Source organism: Oncorhynchus clarkii, chromosome 4 (genome assembly GCF_045791955.1).
Source record: "Oncorhynchus clarkii lewisi isolate Uvic-CL-2024 chromosome 4, UVic_Ocla_1.0, whole genome shotgun sequence".
Taxonomy (NCBI): domain Eukaryota; kingdom Metazoa; phylum Chordata; class Actinopteri; order Salmoniformes; family Salmonidae; genus Oncorhynchus; species Oncorhynchus clarkii.
The window spans coordinates 70,086,073-70,105,522 of NC_092150.1; the positions used below are offsets into that span (position 1 = coordinate 70,086,073).

The window sequence follows — 19,450 nt, forward strand, 5'->3', positions numbered from 1 at the left end:
AAACAGGGTTGTCAAACTATTTAATAAATTGATCAAGTATGAGCACCTTTATCTCCTGAATATTCTGCATTCAGATCCAAAAAGTCCCTTTCTGACCTCTTCTTCCATGGGCAAACAGGTATGAAAAGTTTTGTTTAAATCAAAAGAGATGCTGTAAAAAAGTGATTGAATTCGAATGGGTTACTCCAATGTTAGCTAGTTACTGGCTAGCTAGGATGGAACAAAAGGGGGGATGGGTCCTTTAAAACTCAGATGCAGTTGAACTTGTCCTGTCAACACATCTGTCAGTGCTGCTGTAAATGCAACAGAAGAGACATGCCAAATGGGAGTTGTATACAGTATATAATATATATATATATATATTTGGTTTATGAACATAGTCTGGCAGTAAATATATATATATTTTTTTATGAAATTGTCCAAAATTAACTAGCTAGCATTGATTAAACAGTAATGACAATTCCATTTTAGCTCACTAGCTAAATTATAAAAGCATTTTGTATATATTGATGCTGTCACATTAACCAAACAAAAGGCTATTTTATATGGAAATCAGGATATCTGCCCGGGACCTTTAACCTACCTGGTATTTTGTCAACCTGTGTAGATAAACTGGTTGGTGCAGTCAACTCTAGTGGCCCTATCCTTAAAGGTCTAATGCTGCTGTTTTTATCTCAATATCAAATCAGTTAAGCACCTCTAGTACTGTCTAGGAGTGTTCTGATCGGAAAGGGAAAACTGAATATTAGCTATTATTGGAAGAGAGGTTTGGAACTCTTTTTCTTATTGGTCTTTTAACTAATTTACCACCAGGCAGGCCAAAAATCCATCTCACCAAAACAGGCTGACATTTCAGGGGGTCTTTTCAAACAGCTCTTACACTAAAATGGCATTATCATAATTTTCACAATTACACAGTATTATTCCAACCTCATAGTGTGGAAATATATAAAACACAGGAAAATCCAATTTTCGACTGCACTGGGGCTTTAACTTGTATAAATCACAGTATTCATTATGAAGTGAACTGATCAGGTTTATTAATTATTTAGTGAACTTCAGAGTAAAAAAATAAATGGAGCAGATGTCTTAATATACAAATGTATTGATATTCTTTGATAGACTATACTATGTTTTCATAATTGTGAGTTTAGGACCCTAAATAATGCAACTTATCCATTAAAAAAAGTATGGTTTTAGCCCTTTTCGCTAAATTCTCCCATTCTAACATCTCTGACCCCGCAGACAGGCTGCCCCTCATTCAGAGAGCCCTCTCCCACTGATGCATGTAAGCATCAGATAATGATCTGGATCCACTCCACTGACCAGGGTCCTGCGCAATAAATCCTCCTGCAGGAAATTTACATTTTACACTAATTGAAGACACATTATGTATGTGTACCTGTATATGAAAGTGTGTTCTGCAACTATACTGAACAAAAATGTAAACACAACATGTGTTGGTCCCATTTTTCATGAGCTGAAATAAAAGATCCCAGAAATGTTCCATACGCACAAAAAGCTTGTTCATTTCTCTATCATAAGCTTCCTCCAATGTTGTTTTAGAGAATTTGGCAGTACGTCCAACCAGCCTCACAACTGCAAACAACTTGTAACCATGCCAACCCAGGAACTCCACATCCGGCTTTGTTATTTGCGGGATCGTCTGAGATCTGACACCCGGACAGATAATGAAACTGAGGAGTACTTCTGTCTGTAATAACGCCCTTTTGTTGGGAAAGTCTAGTTCAGATTGGCTGGGCCTGGTTGGGTGTGCCTGGCTCCCAAGTGGGTGAGCCTTTGCACTGCCAGGGCCACCCATGGCTGCGCCCCTGCTCAGTCATGTGAAATCCATTGATTAGTGCCTAATGAATTTATTTTAATTGCCTGATTTCCTTATATGAACTGTAACTCAGTAAAATTGTTGAAATTATTGCATGTTGCGTCTATATACTTGTTCAGTATATACTGTATGTCACTGTGTGTGTATATCCTACTGTATCTGCTCTGAGTGTGTCAAAATTTGCACTCACTGTGGCGAACCTCATTGTGCCTGGTGTGAACTTGTGTGCCATGTCGTCAGTGATCTCACTTGTCGGGGCGAGGACATGGAGGTGGAGGTGAGGTACAGAGATATATGGAGGTCTGTGGAACCCCATCCTGTAGATGGACAGACAAGATCACTGAACCTACCAGACCAGCGGCATACAAATACAAGCAAGAACATACATGTTCACGTGATCGTTCTCTCTCTTTCACACACACGTGCAAACACAGGATACTTTATACCTGATGTCATTTGGATTGACAATGCCATTTTCCTGCAACACAGCCCTCCCCATCTCAGCCATCCTCTCAACTGCCACATAAACAAATACATAATCAATTAACATTCAACTGTGTATTTGCATATGAATAATGAACAGTATTTCATGTAACGTTAGTTATTGGATTAATCATTCCTCACCTAGCTTTACGTGCTCCTTAAAGAGAGAAAAGCAGCTCACTATATGTTTTTTTGGCACAACCAGGTAGTGATGTGGTGCAGCGGGGTTAATGTCCCGAAAGCAGACTAGTTCAGAATCCTGTAAAGAAGATTAACAAAAGAAATGGAGACCTTCAATGGAGTAGGAAGAAGTTACCACTAAACACTGTTCTAAATTTTGGGTCAGGTTTTCCGTTAGCCAGGTAAAAAAAATGAAAAGCCAATAAATACAATTGGTACCGGTGAATTGTCAGCGAGAAGGAAAAAAATCCCAATGCAAAATAATGCCTTTTAGCCTCTTCATTGATGTAAATACCAGTCAATATAAATGTATTTGACCGGTCATGCTTATCGGTCTACAGGTTATTTTGCATAATTTAGGGGAATTAAATTGGGGCGTGTGTATTTTTGTTAGTCGTTATGCATCTTATATATCACACGCACACAGCATACAGATAGAGCCTACTTTGAGCAGAAAATCTACCAGACAGCACAAGAGCTGCTGCTACATCTCCTCAAAAAGCTTATTTGTTGCTTCTGGATTGAAACGTATTATTTTATAATCCTAATCATTGCACAACAATTCTAAACGCAATTGTTTATTAAAAACAGTCTTGATGGCCACGATTAAAATAACTACTATTTTTATTTCTCAAATGGTAATTGAAGCGCCCTTCCCATTCGCCAAGTGCACAGGCAACGGTAGGCAGGCATCAGCACATCACACACCACTTTGCAATGAACAGGAGGCAGTATGCATCTATAAAACATATAGGCCTACGTAACTGTTGAAATCTGAACGTTTTACATCATATGATGAGGCAAGTCTTACCTGCATCAAAGTAGCCTAGCCAAAATCTGACCATAGAAACTTGGAGGCAATTCTTTTATAAAGACTTCCATATGCCATTAAAACCAGAAGCTAATTTCTCTCATGTTCTATTGGTTTTCAACTGTCTTTCACTGTCCAGTAGCCAAAGGCACAAGCATAATCCTAGTCATATTAGCAACCCATGCTAGTTTTTGAATCTCCAAATCTCCACTCTTTCTAACAGATATGAACAGTCACATGAAACCGCTCGCATGTGCAGTGCACTTTTCACAATGCTGTTTTCCTGCTAATTGCAGTATGGAACGAACATTCCTATATAGCCTACTGCCTTGTGTGCATTGCTGTGCTTATAATGTGAATAAATAATATCAACATTTTAAGCTAAACGTTCTGATCTGTTGCATGATCACCATTGCTTTTTAAGTTGTTGTTGTTGTTGTTGTTTTTTTTGGGGGGGGGGGGGGGGGGGGGGTAGCCTAGTGGTTGTATGAATTTGGGGTCTATCATCCCACAACTGTCCCAGAGTCTGCTTGGATTTGGAAAAGGCCATTTATTTCTTGCACAAAACGACAAGTTGACCAATAGAATAGGTCAACTTTTCTACAATGGGGGATAGTAGATTGACATTGCCTAGGGATTTTGCTGTTCATTACTTGTCTTGTTGGCTGAGGAAAAGTCAATGTGGACAGTTATTCTAACATATGCGGTGCATGGGTTTCAAGTTTGGGGAAGCTCATTTTCACCATAAAAATGCACCTTTATAATAAAGCATTCCATGCATCCTCACATTTTCAGACTTACGTAAGATAGCCTATTATTCCTAATGTGATGACTAGATTGGATAATCAGAATTTAGGTTAATAATATAACTCAATCACTGTTTGCGAAACAATATTGTTCAATGCAGGGTGTAGTGGCGTAGAGAAGGCCTGGGCTATATCACAGGAAAACACATTTCATGCAATTCTATTACATTTATATGACTAGAAACATTAGCAGAATGTTTTTTTAATGAAACAAACATTACAGGGTAGTCTACTCTGGGCCTATTAAAGGGGAAGACGCAAATACATATAAATATATATATATGACGTCCATCTAATCTGGAGGAGGAAAATATTGTCCAAAAACAAACAAAAGTGGCACTGATTTACCCAATGATAAAGACAATCAATATGCACACTCAACGGGGATATGGACAGATATTGTCCATGGGTGCCAATACGATAGGCTACTTTTAGCTCAATTCAGTTGAGAATTTTTAGAATTAAAAAGGCAGATTGGGGCCTTTACATTGTCTTCTAGCTACAGCAATAGCCTTTTCGCTTTCCAAATGTTTTTCACGTGATTGTATTTTTAAATATTGAGATGAGCCTGGCTGGGTCTCTCTGCTTTTCACTGACAGTCACAACTCAACAATAATCTATTTGGTATTTGCCATGCGCTTTGCACAAATTGCCCCTTCCGACTGTAGGAGCAATCCGAATTTAAAACAATCCACAGTAAAAAAAAGAAAAGAAACTAATGATCATCATTACTACAAATCATGCTTTCTGGTGTATTAGCCTATTTTTAATGATTGTATTTATTTCTGTATAGACTACAGGTTGATCGATTAATCGGCATAGACGAATAATTAGGGCGGATTTATAGTTTTCATAACAATCAGTAATCGGTATTTTTGGATGCCGATTATGGCCGAATACATTGCATTCCACGATGAAACTGCGTGGCAAGCTGACCACCTGTTACGCGAGTGCAGCAAGGAGCCAAGTTAAGTTGCTAGCTAGCATTAAACTTTTCTTATAAAAAACAATCAATCTTCACATAATCACTAGTTAACCTAGTAATATCATCAACCATGTGTAGTTAACTAGCTTGTCCTGCGTTGCATATAATCAATGCGGTGCCTGTAAATGTATCATCAAAATCACAGCCTACTTCGCCAAACAGGTGATGATTTAACTAAAGCGCATTCGCAAAAAAAGCACAATCGTTGCACAAATGTACCTAACCATAAACATCAATGCCTTTATTAAAATCAATACAGAAGTATATATTTTTAAACCTGCATATTTAGTTAAAAGAAATTCATGTTAGCAGGCAATATTAACTAGGGAAATCGTGCCACTTCTCTTGCGTTCATTGCACACAGAGTCAGGGTATATGCAACAGTTTGGGCCGCCTGGCTCATTGCGAACTAATTTGCCAGAATCTTATATAATTACGACATAACATTGAAGATTGTGCAATGTAACGCAATATTTTGACTTAGGGTTGCCACCCGTTTGATAAAATACGGAACGGTTCCGTATTTCACTGAAAGAATAAACGTTTTGTTTTCTAAATGATCGTTTCCAGATTTTACCAAATTAATGACCAAAGGCTTGTATTTCTTTGTTTATTATATTAGAATTAAGTATACGATTTCATATTTGATAGAGCAGTCTGACTGAGCGGTGGTAGGCGGCAACAGGCTTGTAAGCATTCATTCAACTTTACTGCGTTTGCCAGCAGCTCTTAGCAATGCTTGATTCACAGCACTGGTTATGACTTCAAGCCTATCAACTCCTGAGATTAAGCTGGCAATACTAAAGTGCCTACTAGAACATCCAATAGTCAAAGGTATATGAAATACAAATGGTATACAGAGAAATAGTTGACGCGTCATAATTCCTATAATAACTACAACTGGGAATATTGAAGAACTGGGAACATTGAACCACCAGCTTTCAAGGAGCAAGGAACTTAAACGTTAGCTTTTTTAATGGCACATATTGCACTTTTACTTTCTTCTCCAAAACGGTGTTTTTGCATTATTTAAACCAAATTGAGCATGTTTGATTATTTATAAGAGACTAAATAGATTTTATTTATGTATTATATTAAAATAAAAGTGTTCATTGTTCATTCAGTATTGTTGTAATTGTCATTATTACAAATAAATAAATATATATATACAGTTGAAGTCAGAAGTTTACATACACTTAGGTTGAAGTCATTAAAACAAATTTCTTGTTAACAAACTATAGTTTTGGCAAGTCGGTTAAGACATCATCCTTGGGAGCAATTTCCAAATGCCTGAATGTACCACGTTCATCTGTACAAACAACAGTACGCAAGTATAAACACCATGGGACCACGCAGCCATCATACTGCTCAGGAAGGAGACGCGTTCTGTCTCCTACTGATGAACGTATTTTGGTACGAAAAGTGCAAATAAATCCCAGAACAACAGCAAAGGACCTTGTGAAGATGCTGGAGGAAACAGGTACAAAAGTATCTATATCCACAGTAAAACGAGTCCTATGTCGACATAACCTGAAAGGCCGCTCAGCAAGGAAGAAGCCACTGCTCCAAAACCGCCACAAAAAGCCAGACTACGGTTTGCAACTGCACATGGGGACAAAGATCGTACTTCTTGGAGAAATGACCTCTGGTCTGATGAAACAAAAATAGAACTGTTTGGCCATAATGACCATCCTTATGTTCGGAGGAAAAAGGGGGAGGCTTGCAAGCCGAAGAACACCATCCCAACTGTTAAGCACGGGGGTGGCAGCATCATGTTGTGGGGGTGCTTTGCTGCAGGAGGGACTGGTGCACTACACAAAATAGATGGCATCATGAGGATGGAAAATTATGTGGATATATTGAAGCAACATCTCAAGACATCAGTTAAGTTAAAGCTGGGTCGCAAATGGGTCTTCCAAATGGACAATGACCCCAAGCATACTTCCAAAGTTGTGGCAAAATGGCTTAAGGACAACAAAGTCAAGGTATTGGAATGGCCATCACAAAGCCCTGACTTCAATCCCATAGAAAATTTGTGGGCAGAACTGAAAAAGTGTGTGTGAGCAAGGAGGCCTACAAACCTGATTCGGTTACACCAGCTCTGTCAGGAGGAATGGGACAAAATTCACCCAACTTATTGTGGGAAGCTTGTGGAAGGCTACCCGAAACATTTGACCCAAGTTAAACAATTTAAAGGCAATGCTACCAAATACTAATTGAGTGTATGTAAACTTCTGACCCACTGGGAATGTGATGAAAGAAATAAAAGCTGAATTAAATCATTCTCTACTATTATTCTGACATTTCACATTCTTAAAAAAAACATGGTGATCCTAAATGACCTAAGACAGGGAATTTGTACTAGGATTAAATGTCAGGAATTGTGAAAAACTGAGTTTAAATGTATTTGGCTAAGGTGTATGTAAACTTTCAACTTCAACTGATAAATAAATATATATGCCGATTAATCGGTATTGTTTTTTTTTGGTCCTCCAATAATCGGTATCGGCGTTGAAAGATCATAATCGGTCGACCTCTAGTATAGACAGGAGTAAGCTATATTTAGGCTATATCATTTTGGCAATTTAATTCAATTCACTTCCGGGGAAAGCTTCCCCGAGCCTTGTGGACGCGCCGCCTATGTATTCTAACATCTTCAAATTGCTCATCGGAATTCAGTAAGAATGACGAATGCTGTTACATCAGAGTTGCATGTTCTGTTAAGATAAATTACCCTGAAGAAGACAGCTTGGCTGTCGAAACGTTGGTATTATATTTTTGCATCTGAGCTCCAAGAGTGTGCGGCTCTCTTTTATTTTACTGTTAAGATAAATTACCATAAACTAAATGTGATTTCTGCCATTCTGAGCACAGTGGGCCACATTTCCCTAACGGTCACTCTGATACTGACCAACATCACACAGGGTTCAGTGACAATGTCATCACGTCATCCAAAAACATGGCACCTCCACTCATAATACCCACAAAACATAGCAGTCAGACACATAAACGGTTCCAATTGTTCTTTCCATCATTTTAAAACGAGGTCTGTGGGAAAAATGAATGGGGGAGAAACAATGGGAACCATTTCCTTGTTTGACCTCTAAGTTTTATGGGTATTGTAATGAAACAGCAGGGAGCAGGGCTCGAACCCTCGATCTTCGAGCCCGAGATCCGGCGCGCTATCGACTGTGCCGCAAAAGCATGCTCGTGCGGCAAAGTCGTTTTCCGCGATTATAAACCCAGGGTCGTTACAGTATTATGACTCCTACTGTAGTACTCTGTTGGATGTATATAAAATATAAATTGTTATTATCTACGGCTATGTGTGATGAAAAAGTTATTTGAATAATTACATTAATGTTTTGTGCACAAAGATGATATCTAGTATGTCTTATTAAGAACTTTCACATCTCTATGTGGACGTTTATGGAAATTGCGTCAGATAACTACAGTACCGAAGCATAACTGTAGCAGCAGCCGAAACAGTGCTTTTAGACCCGAACCCTGACTTGACCGCGAAATGCTTGCGTACGAGCCCATCCCCACGATATATTATTACCTGTTTAACAATTTCTGTGTCCTTGTCTTGGTTTTCAGCAATCATACAGAACACGCAGTTGTCTTCCATGTCGCTGGATAAATTACTTTGTGTATCATCGTGGCGTTGTTGTACAGTGTCCCCTGCGCTGTTCTCCATTTAGCCGGTCCGGTTCCCGAGATCTATTTCCTGATGGCAGCCGTTTTCGATTTACCGCTTCCGTAACAGGTATGTCACAGATAGAACAATGAGATATATATTTTACCTGATGTATAAATGTGAAGCATCCGCTTGGCGTTTCCGATCACTACCAAATTTAGTATTGAGAAGAAGCCCAGTGGCCAGCAGTGGGAGAAGATAGATTTTGGACGACATTCTGCTAATTTTCTAATCGATGAAACATTTGATCTCAAACTAAAATCTGTTAACAGAGTGGACAGAGTTTTGTAGACTTTGCCATTTGCCAAAATATTTAAAAAATCATGTTGTTCAGGAGTGAAAATGCGAATTCACGGAAATATGGAGATGAATGCTCGAACAGGCAAATATGATCTTGCTAGCTCGTGCTTGACTCTGCCCACCTCCTTACTTGTTCTGCACACTATGACACATTTGTTCGCATTGGAAACGAAAGGATATGGTCTATCTTGGTTTAGTTATACAAATCTGTGGATATGTTGACGTAGTAGCTCTAACGGTCCGTCTGCTTTGTATAGCTCCCATATATCATGGTGATACTGTAGTGTATACAGTTGCGCTTTCAAGACAACTTGGAACTCGGGAGGGGAAAACAACATCTGTGTTCGTATACTCATACTAAAGTACATTGAGTATTTAGTATTCTTATTGGTCACAGTATGTATATAGTTAGTATGCCAAAAATTCCCGGATGTCGTATTACCTTAGCCAAAATACGGGCTGCATTCCAAACACGTAAAAGACACACCCTCTCCCCTCAGCCCTCAAATTAAGTTCTGATGACGTATAAAGACGTCTGACGAGTTGATAATTGCAGGCAAGGGGACGAAACCTAGCTTACTAGTTAACCAGATATTCATATCACTACACTGTATTTGTCTTCTTATTTTTAATCAGGTTATGCAACGTTTTGAATTCAATGCACAAAATACTGTATCTCTAAATACCAGGGGTTTACGAAACATAACTAAAAGAAAAAGCTATTTTTTTAAATTTTGTAAACAGTAAATGCAGATTTCATTTTACTCCAAGACTCACTCCTGCAATTCAAATTCTAGTTTTTGGAAATCAAAATAGGGAAATACTGTTTATTATAGTCACGGTGTAACCACTCAGCTGGTTATATAATATTGCTTTATAAGTTTAGAGGTGATATTTCAGTCTTGTTTTTCCAAAGATGGGAGAAGGGTTATATTGTTCTCAAAACTAGATAATGCTTGTTTTATTATATGCAATGTTTATGGGTACAACACTTACACCTCAAATAGGACTTTATTTTTGGATCTTGCTGATACGCTTACTGAGCTGCAAAACAAGTATGGCTCATAATAGCTGGAGACTTTAATGAAACACCTGATAACTTTTCAGATAGATGTCCACCTAGAATAGCTCAAAGATCTCAGAATAGTGACATCACATCATTTTGCAGTAAACTGACAGTGATCAATACATGGAGATCCAGAATTGATCTCTTTCTCATTTCTCCCCCACTTTTACAGTATGTAAACATGCTTCTTTGACTGATCATAAAATTATATTATTGAAGTTATAATTTGCTGAAATTCCAGTGGCATTTGAGGATACTGGAAACGTAATAATTCACTCCTAAATGATCCTGTCTTTAACAAGAGCACAAATAACTTGAACATAGACTCGTTTAACTCAAATGATTTAGAACCAAATCATGGAAGTAACTGGGAAATATTTAAATTCAAGGTAAGATCTTTCGCCATTACACGCAGTAAGGAACTAAAGAAAATGTTTGAAAAAAGATGAGCTTATGAATAAATTGAATGTTCTTTTAGAAAAGGATACCCTTTCAGCCGAGGAAGAAACAGATTTGTATACATTTCGAATAGAACTAGATCAAATGTACATTGATTTAGTTAAAGGGGCCTTTATTAGATCTAGAGCAAAATGGGTTGAGGAGGGTGAGAAAACACAAGCAATTTCTTTGCTCTTGCAAAAAGGAACTAAGGGAGCTAACGTTAGTTAGCTAATTCATTTGATAGCCATCATACAGTAGGAGTATATTAATTATGTATTTAATATAAGTAGACATACTCAGAATGTACGCATATAAAGCATATAAAGCACCCACAAGCTACAAGTGGCTGAAACACAATCATTGCGGGAGGAACGAGTGACGAATTCCCGGCCAAGGGTGGTCCTTTTAAAAATCACTCCTTCCTCCCTCCCTCGCCCCATGCCCTGCAAGTGTATACTCGTCAAACGTCATGATACATCATCAGAAGTGTCCACTTAATTTGAGGGCTGAAAGGGATAGGGTGTGTCTTTTAAGTGTTCGGACCGTGGACACACCCTCGTCCATTTACCCTCACCTTTGCCCTTGAGGGAATCCCCGCCGCCAAGCAATGGAAGTTTGCAAAGTAAGCCCCTCAGCCCTCTTTTTTAAATGGTGTTTGCGAGTGTACAATTCTGTTCACTTTGGGGCCTGAAACGCACCATAATTCAATTCACGATAATTACACATCCGCTAAGAAAAAGTCAGCCAAAACTTAACCTCAAAATCAATATGGAGTCAAGAGGAGTAAGTAAAAACAAATGTAAATAAGTTAGAAATGATGCTACTAATGCACAAACATTTCATAAAAGTACTGATGTTTTTGCTTGGTTAGCTTTTGGAAATTGTAGAAATAAAATTAGACATTTTCCTTCAGAAGTTCCAGCTAGGCAGGCTAACGTTAGTTAGCTAATTCATTTGATAGCTATCATACAGTAGGCATATATTAATAATTATATAGTTAATATAAGTAGACATGCAATCATAATTGACTGTAGAGCATATAAAGCACCCACAAGCTACCAGTTTATTTTTTGTATTTGTTTATTTCACCTTTATTTAACCAGGTAGGCTAGTTGAGAACAAGTTCTCATTTACAACTGCGACCTGGCCAAGATAAAGCATAGCAGTGTGAACAGACAACACAGAGTTACACATGGAGTAAACAATTAACAAGTCAATAACACAGTAGAAAAAAAGGAGAGTCTATATACAGTGCCTTGCGAAAGTATTCGGCCCCCTTGAACTTTGCGACCTTTTGCCACATTTCAGGCTTCAAACATAAAGATATAAACCTATTTTTTTGTGAAGAATCAATAACAAGTGGGACACAATCATGAAGTGGAACAACATTTATTGGATATTGCAAACTTTTTTAACAAATCAAAAACTGAAAAATTGGGCGTGCAAAATTATTCAGCCCCCTTAAGTTAATACTTTGTAGCGCCACCTTTTGCTGCGATTACAGCTGTAAGTCGCTTGGGGTATGTCTTTATCAGTTTTGCACATCGAGAGACAGACATTTTTTCACATTCCTCCTTGCAAAACAGCTCGAGCTCAGTGAGGTTGGATGGAGAGCATTTGTGAACAGCAGTTTTCAGTTCTTTCCACAGATTCTCGATTGGATTCAGGTCTGGACTTTGACTTGGCCATTCTAACACCTGGATATGTTTATTTTTGAACCATTCCATTGTAGATTTTGCTTTATGTTTTGGATCATTGTCTTGTTGGAAGACAAATCTCCGTCCCAGTCTCAGGTCTTTTGCAGACTCCATCAGGTTTTCTTCCAGAATGGTCCTGTATTTGGCTCCATCCATCTTCCCATCAATTTTAACCACCTTCCCTGTCCCTGCTGAAGAAAAGCAGGCCCAAACCATGATGCTTCCACCACCATGTTTGACAGTGGGGATGGTGTGTTCAGCTGTGTTGCTTTTACACCAAACATAACGTTTTGCATTGTTGCCAAAAAGTTCAATTTTGGTTTCATCTGACCAGAGCACCTTCTTCCACATGTTTGGTGTCTCCCAGGTGGCTTGTGGCAAACTTTAAACAACACTTTTTATGGATATCTTTAAGAAATGGCTTTCTTCTTGCCACTCTTCCATAAAGGCCAGATTTGTGCAATATACGACTGATTGTTGTCCTATGGACAGAGTCTCCCACCTCAGCTGTAGATCTCTGCAGTTCATCCAGAGTGATCATGGGCCTCTTGGCTGCATCTCTGATCAGTCTTCTCCTTGTATGAGCTGAAAGTTTAGAGGGACGGCCAGGTCTTGGTAGATTTGCAGTGGTCTGATACTCCTTCCATTTCAATATTATCGCTTGCACAGTGCTCCTTGGGATGTTTAAAGCTTGGGAAATCTTTTTGTATCCAAATCCGGCTTTAAACTTCTTCACAACAGTATCTCGGACCTGCCTGGTGTGTTCCTTGTTCTTCATGATGCTCTCTGCGCTTTTAACGGACCTCTGAGACTATCACAGTGCAGGTGCATTTATACAGAGACTTGATTACACACAGGTGGATTGTATTTATCATCATTAGTCATTTAGGTCAACATTGGATCATTCAGAGATCCTCACTGAACTTCTGGAGAGAGTTTGCTGCACTGAAAGTAAAGGGGCTGAATAATTTTGCACGCCCAATTTTTCAGTTTTTGATTTGTTAAAAAAAGTTTGAAATATCCAATAAATGTCGTTCCACTTCATGATTGTGTCCCACTTGTTGTTGATTCTTCACAAAAAAAATACAGTTTTATATCTTTATGTTTGAAGCCTGAAATGTGGCAAAAGGTCGCAAAGTTCAAGGGGGCCGAATACTTTCGCAAGGCACTGTAGCTGGAAATATCGGAAATTCTGAATCTCTGCCTGATTTTGTGGGGATGCCTTTCAGTAACTTCAACAGTTTTCTAGGTGCCGGCTTATCCTTTTTCCTCTAGTGTTTGTGACAGCACTTCTCTTGCAGCATCCAACACATTATCATATTATTGTGGTGTGAACTTCAATGTCCGGAGGGATTGTGGAGTGAACGCTGTCTGGAGGGGTTGTGGAATGAACTCTGATGTTTGGAGCGGATGTGGCGTGAAATCTAACATCCGGAAGGGTTGTGGAGTAACTTCTGACATCTGCAGGGCATGTGATGTGACATCTGTTGTCTGGAGGAGTATCAATTATAAAAGCCATCAGGTACTGTAAATCAAATCAAAATCAAATCAAATCTATTTATATAGCCCTTCGTACATCAGCTGATATCTCAAAGTGCTGTACAGAAACCCAGCCTAAAACCCCAAACAGCAAGCAATGCAGGTGTAGAAGCACGGTGGCTAGGAAAAACTCTTGAAAGGCCAAAACCTAGGAAGAAACCAGGCTATGTGGGGTGGCCAGTCCTCTTCTGGCTGTGCTGTACTGTAAGGGGTCTAGGTTGTGTAGCTCATTCTGTTGGCTATATACAAATACCAGTATGTCATCCAGCTGATACGGAAGGGGTTCTCCAATGTGTGGCACAAACTATCTCTGATACAGCTGAAGTCGGAAGATTACATACACCTTAAATGTATTTGTCTAACTCAGTTTTTCACAATTCCTGACATTTAATCCTAGTAAAAAATCCCTGTTTTAGGGCAGTTAGGATCACCACTTTATTTTAAGAATGTGAAATGTCAGAATAATAGTGGAATGATTTCAGCTTTTATTTATTTCATCACATTCCCAGTGGGTCAGAAGTTTATATACACTCAATTAGTATTTGGTAGCATTGCCTTTAAATTGTTTAACTTGGGTCAAACATTTTGGGTAGCCTTCCACAAGCTTCCAACAATAAGTTGGGCGATTTTTGGCCCATTGCTCCTGACAGAGCTGGTGTAACTGAGTCAGGTTTGTAGGCCTACTTTCTTGCACACGCTTTTTCAGTTCTGCCCACAAATTTTCTATGGGATTGAGGTCAGGGTTTTGTGATGGCCACTCCAATATCTTGACTTTGTTGTCTTTAAGCCATTTTGCCACAACTATAGAAGTATGTTTGGGGTCATTGTCCATTTGGAAGACCCATTTGCGACCAAGATTTAACTTCTTGACTGATGTCTTCAGATGTTGCTTCAATATATCCACAGAATTTTCCATCCTCATGGTGCCATCTATTTTGTGACGTGCACCAGTCCCTCCTGCAGCAAAGCACCCCCACCGCATGATGCTGCCACCCCAGTGCTTCACGGTTGGGATGGTTTTCTTCGGCTGGCAAGCCTCCGCTTTTTCCTCCAAACATAACATTGGTCATTATAGCCAAACAGTTCTATTTTTGTTTCATCAGACGAGAGGACATTTCTCCAAAAAGTACGATCTTTGTGCAGTTGCAAACCGTAGTCTGGGTTTTTAAATGGGGTTTTTGGAGCAGTGGCTTCTTCCTTGCTGAGTGGCCTTTCAGGTTATGTCGACATAGGACTCGTTTTACTGTGGATATAGATACTTTTGTACCTGTTTCCTCCAGCATCTTCACAAGGTCCTATGCTGTTGTTCTGGGATTTATTTGCACTTTTCGTACCAAAATACGTTCATCTCTAGGAGACAGAACGCGTCTCCTTCCTGAGCGGTATGACGGCTGCGTGGTCCCATGGTGTTTATACTTGCGTACTATTGTTTGTACAGATGAACGTGGTACATTCAGGCATTTGGAAATTGCTCCCAAGGATGAACCAGACTTGGAGGTCTACAATTCTTTTTCTGAGGTCTTGGCTGATTTCTTTTGATTTTCCCCATGATGTCAAGCAAAGAGGCACCGAGTTTGAAGGTAGGCCTTGAAATACATCCACATGTACACCTGCAAATTACTCAAATTATGTCAATTAACCTATCAGAAGCTTCTAAAGCCATGACATAATTTTCTGGAATTTTCCAAGCTGTTTAAAGGCACAGTCAACTTAGTGTATGTACATTTCTGACCCACTGGAATTGTGATACTGTGAATAAGTGAAATAATTTGTCTGTAAACAATTGTTGGCAAAATTGCTTGTGTCAAGCACAAAGTAGATATCCTAACCGACTTGCCAAAACTATAGTTTGTTAACAGGAAATGTGTGGAGTGGTTGAAACACTTAGGTTGGAGTCATTAAAACTTGTTTATGTAAACTTCCAACTTCAACTGTAGGTCTGAGAGACAGCGAACATCCATTCAGTGTAGGTTAAAGTGATAGCTACTGTTTCTGTAACTCATTCTGCATCATGAACAACTTCCTGTTTCAGCTCCTTGGCGATGAGGTAAAATCTCAACACACCAAATGTTTGTACTGTGTATACAGTTCTCCCACAGTTATGCCATCCTTCAAGAACACTTTCTTGAAAGTCAAAGATTTCATGAGACATCTTCCCATGGTCCTTTCTTGGATTTCCCGTGGGAAAAACAGTTATTTTGTTTGACCCAAAAGGTCCTTTTTCCAATAAGTTTTTGGAACATTGATAACTCTGCACCTAATGAACTTATTTAAAATTGACTGATTTCCTTATATGAACTGTAACTCATTAAAATCGTTGCATGGTACGTTTATATTTTTTGTTCGGTATATCAGTCTGCTAATACAGGACTAGTAAAGCCCAGTGCACTGCTTTTGTGAAAAAATGTAAACTATATGCATTTGTGATTACCATCATTTGTAACATGAGTCTGATAATTATCTGTACAAAACAGTTTCATCTGAAAATACCTGTTGAATGTAAAAATACTTGATTGATATGTTTTCCAGTTTCTTGAAATACTTTACCTGTACCCTCACACACTGACTCGGTACCGGTACCCCCTGTATATAGCCTCGTTATTGTTATGTTCATTTCTTTTTACTTTTTGATACAATATTTTTTTTAGTAAACTCTAGCATTGCAAGCGCAATGCTCTACCAACTGAGCCACATCACAAACCACTTGCTGTCTCCATGTACTAAATTACTGTATAGGTCATTATCTTCATGGTGATGGAAAATCTACAGGTACAAACCTAGATGACTAGCCTCTGTACAATACCGTTATATACATTTTACATTGTGGTTTGTAAGGATGGTAAATTAATACTGCACAAAATGTGGTTTTCCATGTTTTTTGATCAAGAAAAATATTTAACTTGATGTGGATGTTGTGCCTTTGCAACTTTAGATTTTTACCCAATTTTCCCCCCAATTTTGTGAATACGATCCTGTTTCATCGCTGCAACTCCCCAACGAGCTCGGGAGAGGCGGAGGTCGAGTCATGCGTCCTCCAAAAAATGACCCGCCAAGCCGCGCTTCTTAACACACGCTCCCTTAACCCGGAAGCCAGCCGCCCCAGTGTGTTGGAAACACTGTTCAACTGAAATATTTTTTTTTGCTCTTGCTGCAGATACCTATATTGGTCTGTTAATACTAGTAAAGGCCCAGTGCATTTCTTTTGTGAAAAAAATATTTACAAAATAATATTTTTAAAAGATTTGGCTATGTGTCTATGGCCACAATGCAACAAGGGGTATATTTGTGTGCATGCTGCCCAAACTGCAACCATACCGTTAACTGCCAAAATAAAGAAAACCCTTGAGTAAACAAGGGAAACAATGTATACGTTATGGTGTGGGGTGCATTTTCCTGGCCCACTTGTATAATCTATGCCAAGGTGCATTGAAGCTATTTTGGCAACTCGTGGTGGCCTAACACCCTTTTAAGACACTGTTGGTGTTTCCTTTATTTTGGTAGATACCTGTATGTGCTTGTGATTAAACTTAATCCAGTTATTTTTTTTAATAAACTATTGATCCTGTGGCTAAATTATGCTCTGATATATTTTTGAACATTGAGAGCGGGCCCGTGGTCTAAAAAAATATATATATACACAGGCTTGTGCCCAGCCCGACTCACACAATTGACCAGGTACAATTATTTATAATGTTTTTTTATTTTATTAATCAATTACCCAATCAAGGCAGGGCTCCGCAATTACCCACGTGGGTCCCCTACGTCCTCCCCTCATCTGATGATTAGCAGAGCGGAATCACCCACTCATTGAGAGCGGGCTCCTGTGTCCCCCAGTGGTTGGCGGTTGCAGTTTAAAAAAAATAATACAACACTACATATTTTTGGGTTCTGAGAATATGAAAATATACTTGTTCATGTCACTGATGGAGTGCTGAGGTTTAGAGGGTCTACACCAGAAGTTAATGGTTATAGGAGGAAGGTATATAGTGGGTGCAATTAAGGTTGGAATGTGAAAGGGAGCAATTACATGTGGCAGGCATTGATAAGGGGAGAGAGCCATGGATTAGTGATTGAGGGGGGTTGAGGTCAGGTCAGGGTCACCTTAACCTCTTTGAGATCATTCGGGACGCTAGCGTCCCACCTCGCCAAAAGCCAGTGAAATTGCAGGGCGCCAAATTCAAAACAACAGAAGTCTCATAATTAAAATTCCTCAACCATACAAGTATTTTACACCATTTTAAAGATACACTTCTCGTTAATCCAACCACAGTGTCCGATTTCAAAAAGGCTTTTTGACGAAAGCAGAACATATCATTATGTTAGGTCGGCAACTAGTCACAGAAAGCATTCAGCCATTTTCCAACCAAAGAGAGGTGTCACAAAAAGCAGAAATATAAATCAAATTAATCACTAACCTTTGACGATCTTCATCAGATGACACTCCCAGGACTCAATGTTACACAATACATGCATGTTTTATTCGATCAAGTTCATATTATATCCAAAAACCTCAGTTTACATTGGCGCCATGTTCAGAAATGCCTCCAAAACATCCAGAGAAATTGCAGAGCGCCACATCAAATAACATAAATACTCATCATAAACTTTGATGAAAGATACGTTTTACATAGAATTAAATATAAACTTGTTCTTAATGCAACCGCTGTCAGATTTCTAAAAAAGCTTTACGGCAAAAGCACAATATTCAATAAACTGAGAACAGCGTTCAGCCACAAAAGTAAGCCATACAGTTACCCGCCAAATTGTGGAGTCAACAAAAGTCATAAATAGCATTATAAATCTTCACTTACCTTTGCTGATCTTCGTCGGAATGCACTTCCAGGACTCCCACAAGAAATGTTAAATATGGACGTAATCGAACAAAACTATGTCCAAATACCTGTTTTGCTCACTATTTCAAAGGCACAATGTGCAAGCGCAAAATCCAGACGAAAAGTCAAGAGAGCTTCATTACAGTTTGTAGAAACATGTCAAACAATGTTTACAATCAATCCTTGGGGTATTTTTATAATAAATCTTCAATAATATTCCAACCGGACAATAGCGTATTCATTACAGAGGAAAAAGAAGGAACGGCGTGACCGCGCAGTAAACAACTGATAGGCCTCAGCCTAGTCCATTTGTTGAAACAGCTCTTATTTGGACACCCTTTCACAATAGAAGCCTCAAGCAACTTTCTAAAGACTGTTGACATCTGCTGGAAGCCTTGGGAAGTGCAACCTGGCCCCATAGACACAGCATATTGGATAGGCAATCACTTAAATGAAACTACAAACCTCAGATTTCCCACTTCCTGGTTGGATTTGTCTCAGGTTTGCACCTGCCATATGAGTTCTGTTATACTCACAGACATCATTCAAACAGTTTTAGAAACTTCCGTGTTTTCTATCCAATACTACTAATAATATGCATATATTAGCATCTGGGACAGAGTAGCAGGCAGTTTACTCTGGGCACCTTATTCATCCAAGCTACTCAATACTGCCCCCGTGTCACCAAGAAGTTAAGAGAGAAATAAAAGTTTATGGCCTGTATCACTAGTGTCCTGCCTAGCAGTAAAGAACAATGTTTGTACAGA

General features: G+C 39.0%; 1 protein-coding gene across 1 annotated transcript; it reads right to left on the reverse strand.

The window, feature by feature from the left end:
• Window positions 1-1,047: 1,047 nt before the first annotated feature.
• On the reverse strand, window positions 1,048-8,808 carry LOC139407815 (adenosine 5'-monophosphoramidase HINT3-like). The gene is made up of 5 exons (XM_071151681.1): window positions 8,671-8,808; window positions 2,468-2,585; window positions 2,290-2,359; window positions 2,034-2,160; window positions 1,048-1,350 (listed from the first exon to the last, which is right to left on the reverse strand). Exons 1-5 carry the CDS (start codon window positions 8,806-8,808, stop codon window positions 1,258-1,260), a joined length of 546 nt encoding a protein of 181 aa, XP_071007782.1. The 3' UTR covers window positions 1,048-1,257.
• Window positions 8,809-19,450: the final 10,642 nt, after the last annotated feature.

What these genes read in the sequence shown, in the direction of transcription:
- LOC139407815 (XM_071151681.1), bottom strand. Translation starts at nt 8,808, where the DNA reads ATGGAGAACAGCGCAGGGGACACTGTACAACAACGCCACGATGATACA. An exon ending in ACACAGAAATTGTTAAACAG is followed by an intron (nt 2,586 to 8,670) that starts GTAATAATATAT and finishes TCTTCTTTACAG; the next exon opens with GATTCTGAACTAGTCTGCTT. An exon ending in GCACAATGAGGTTCGCCACA is followed by an intron (nt 1,351 to 2,033) that starts GTGAGTGCAAAT and finishes AATTTCCTGCAG; the next exon opens with GAGGATTTATTGCGCAGGAC.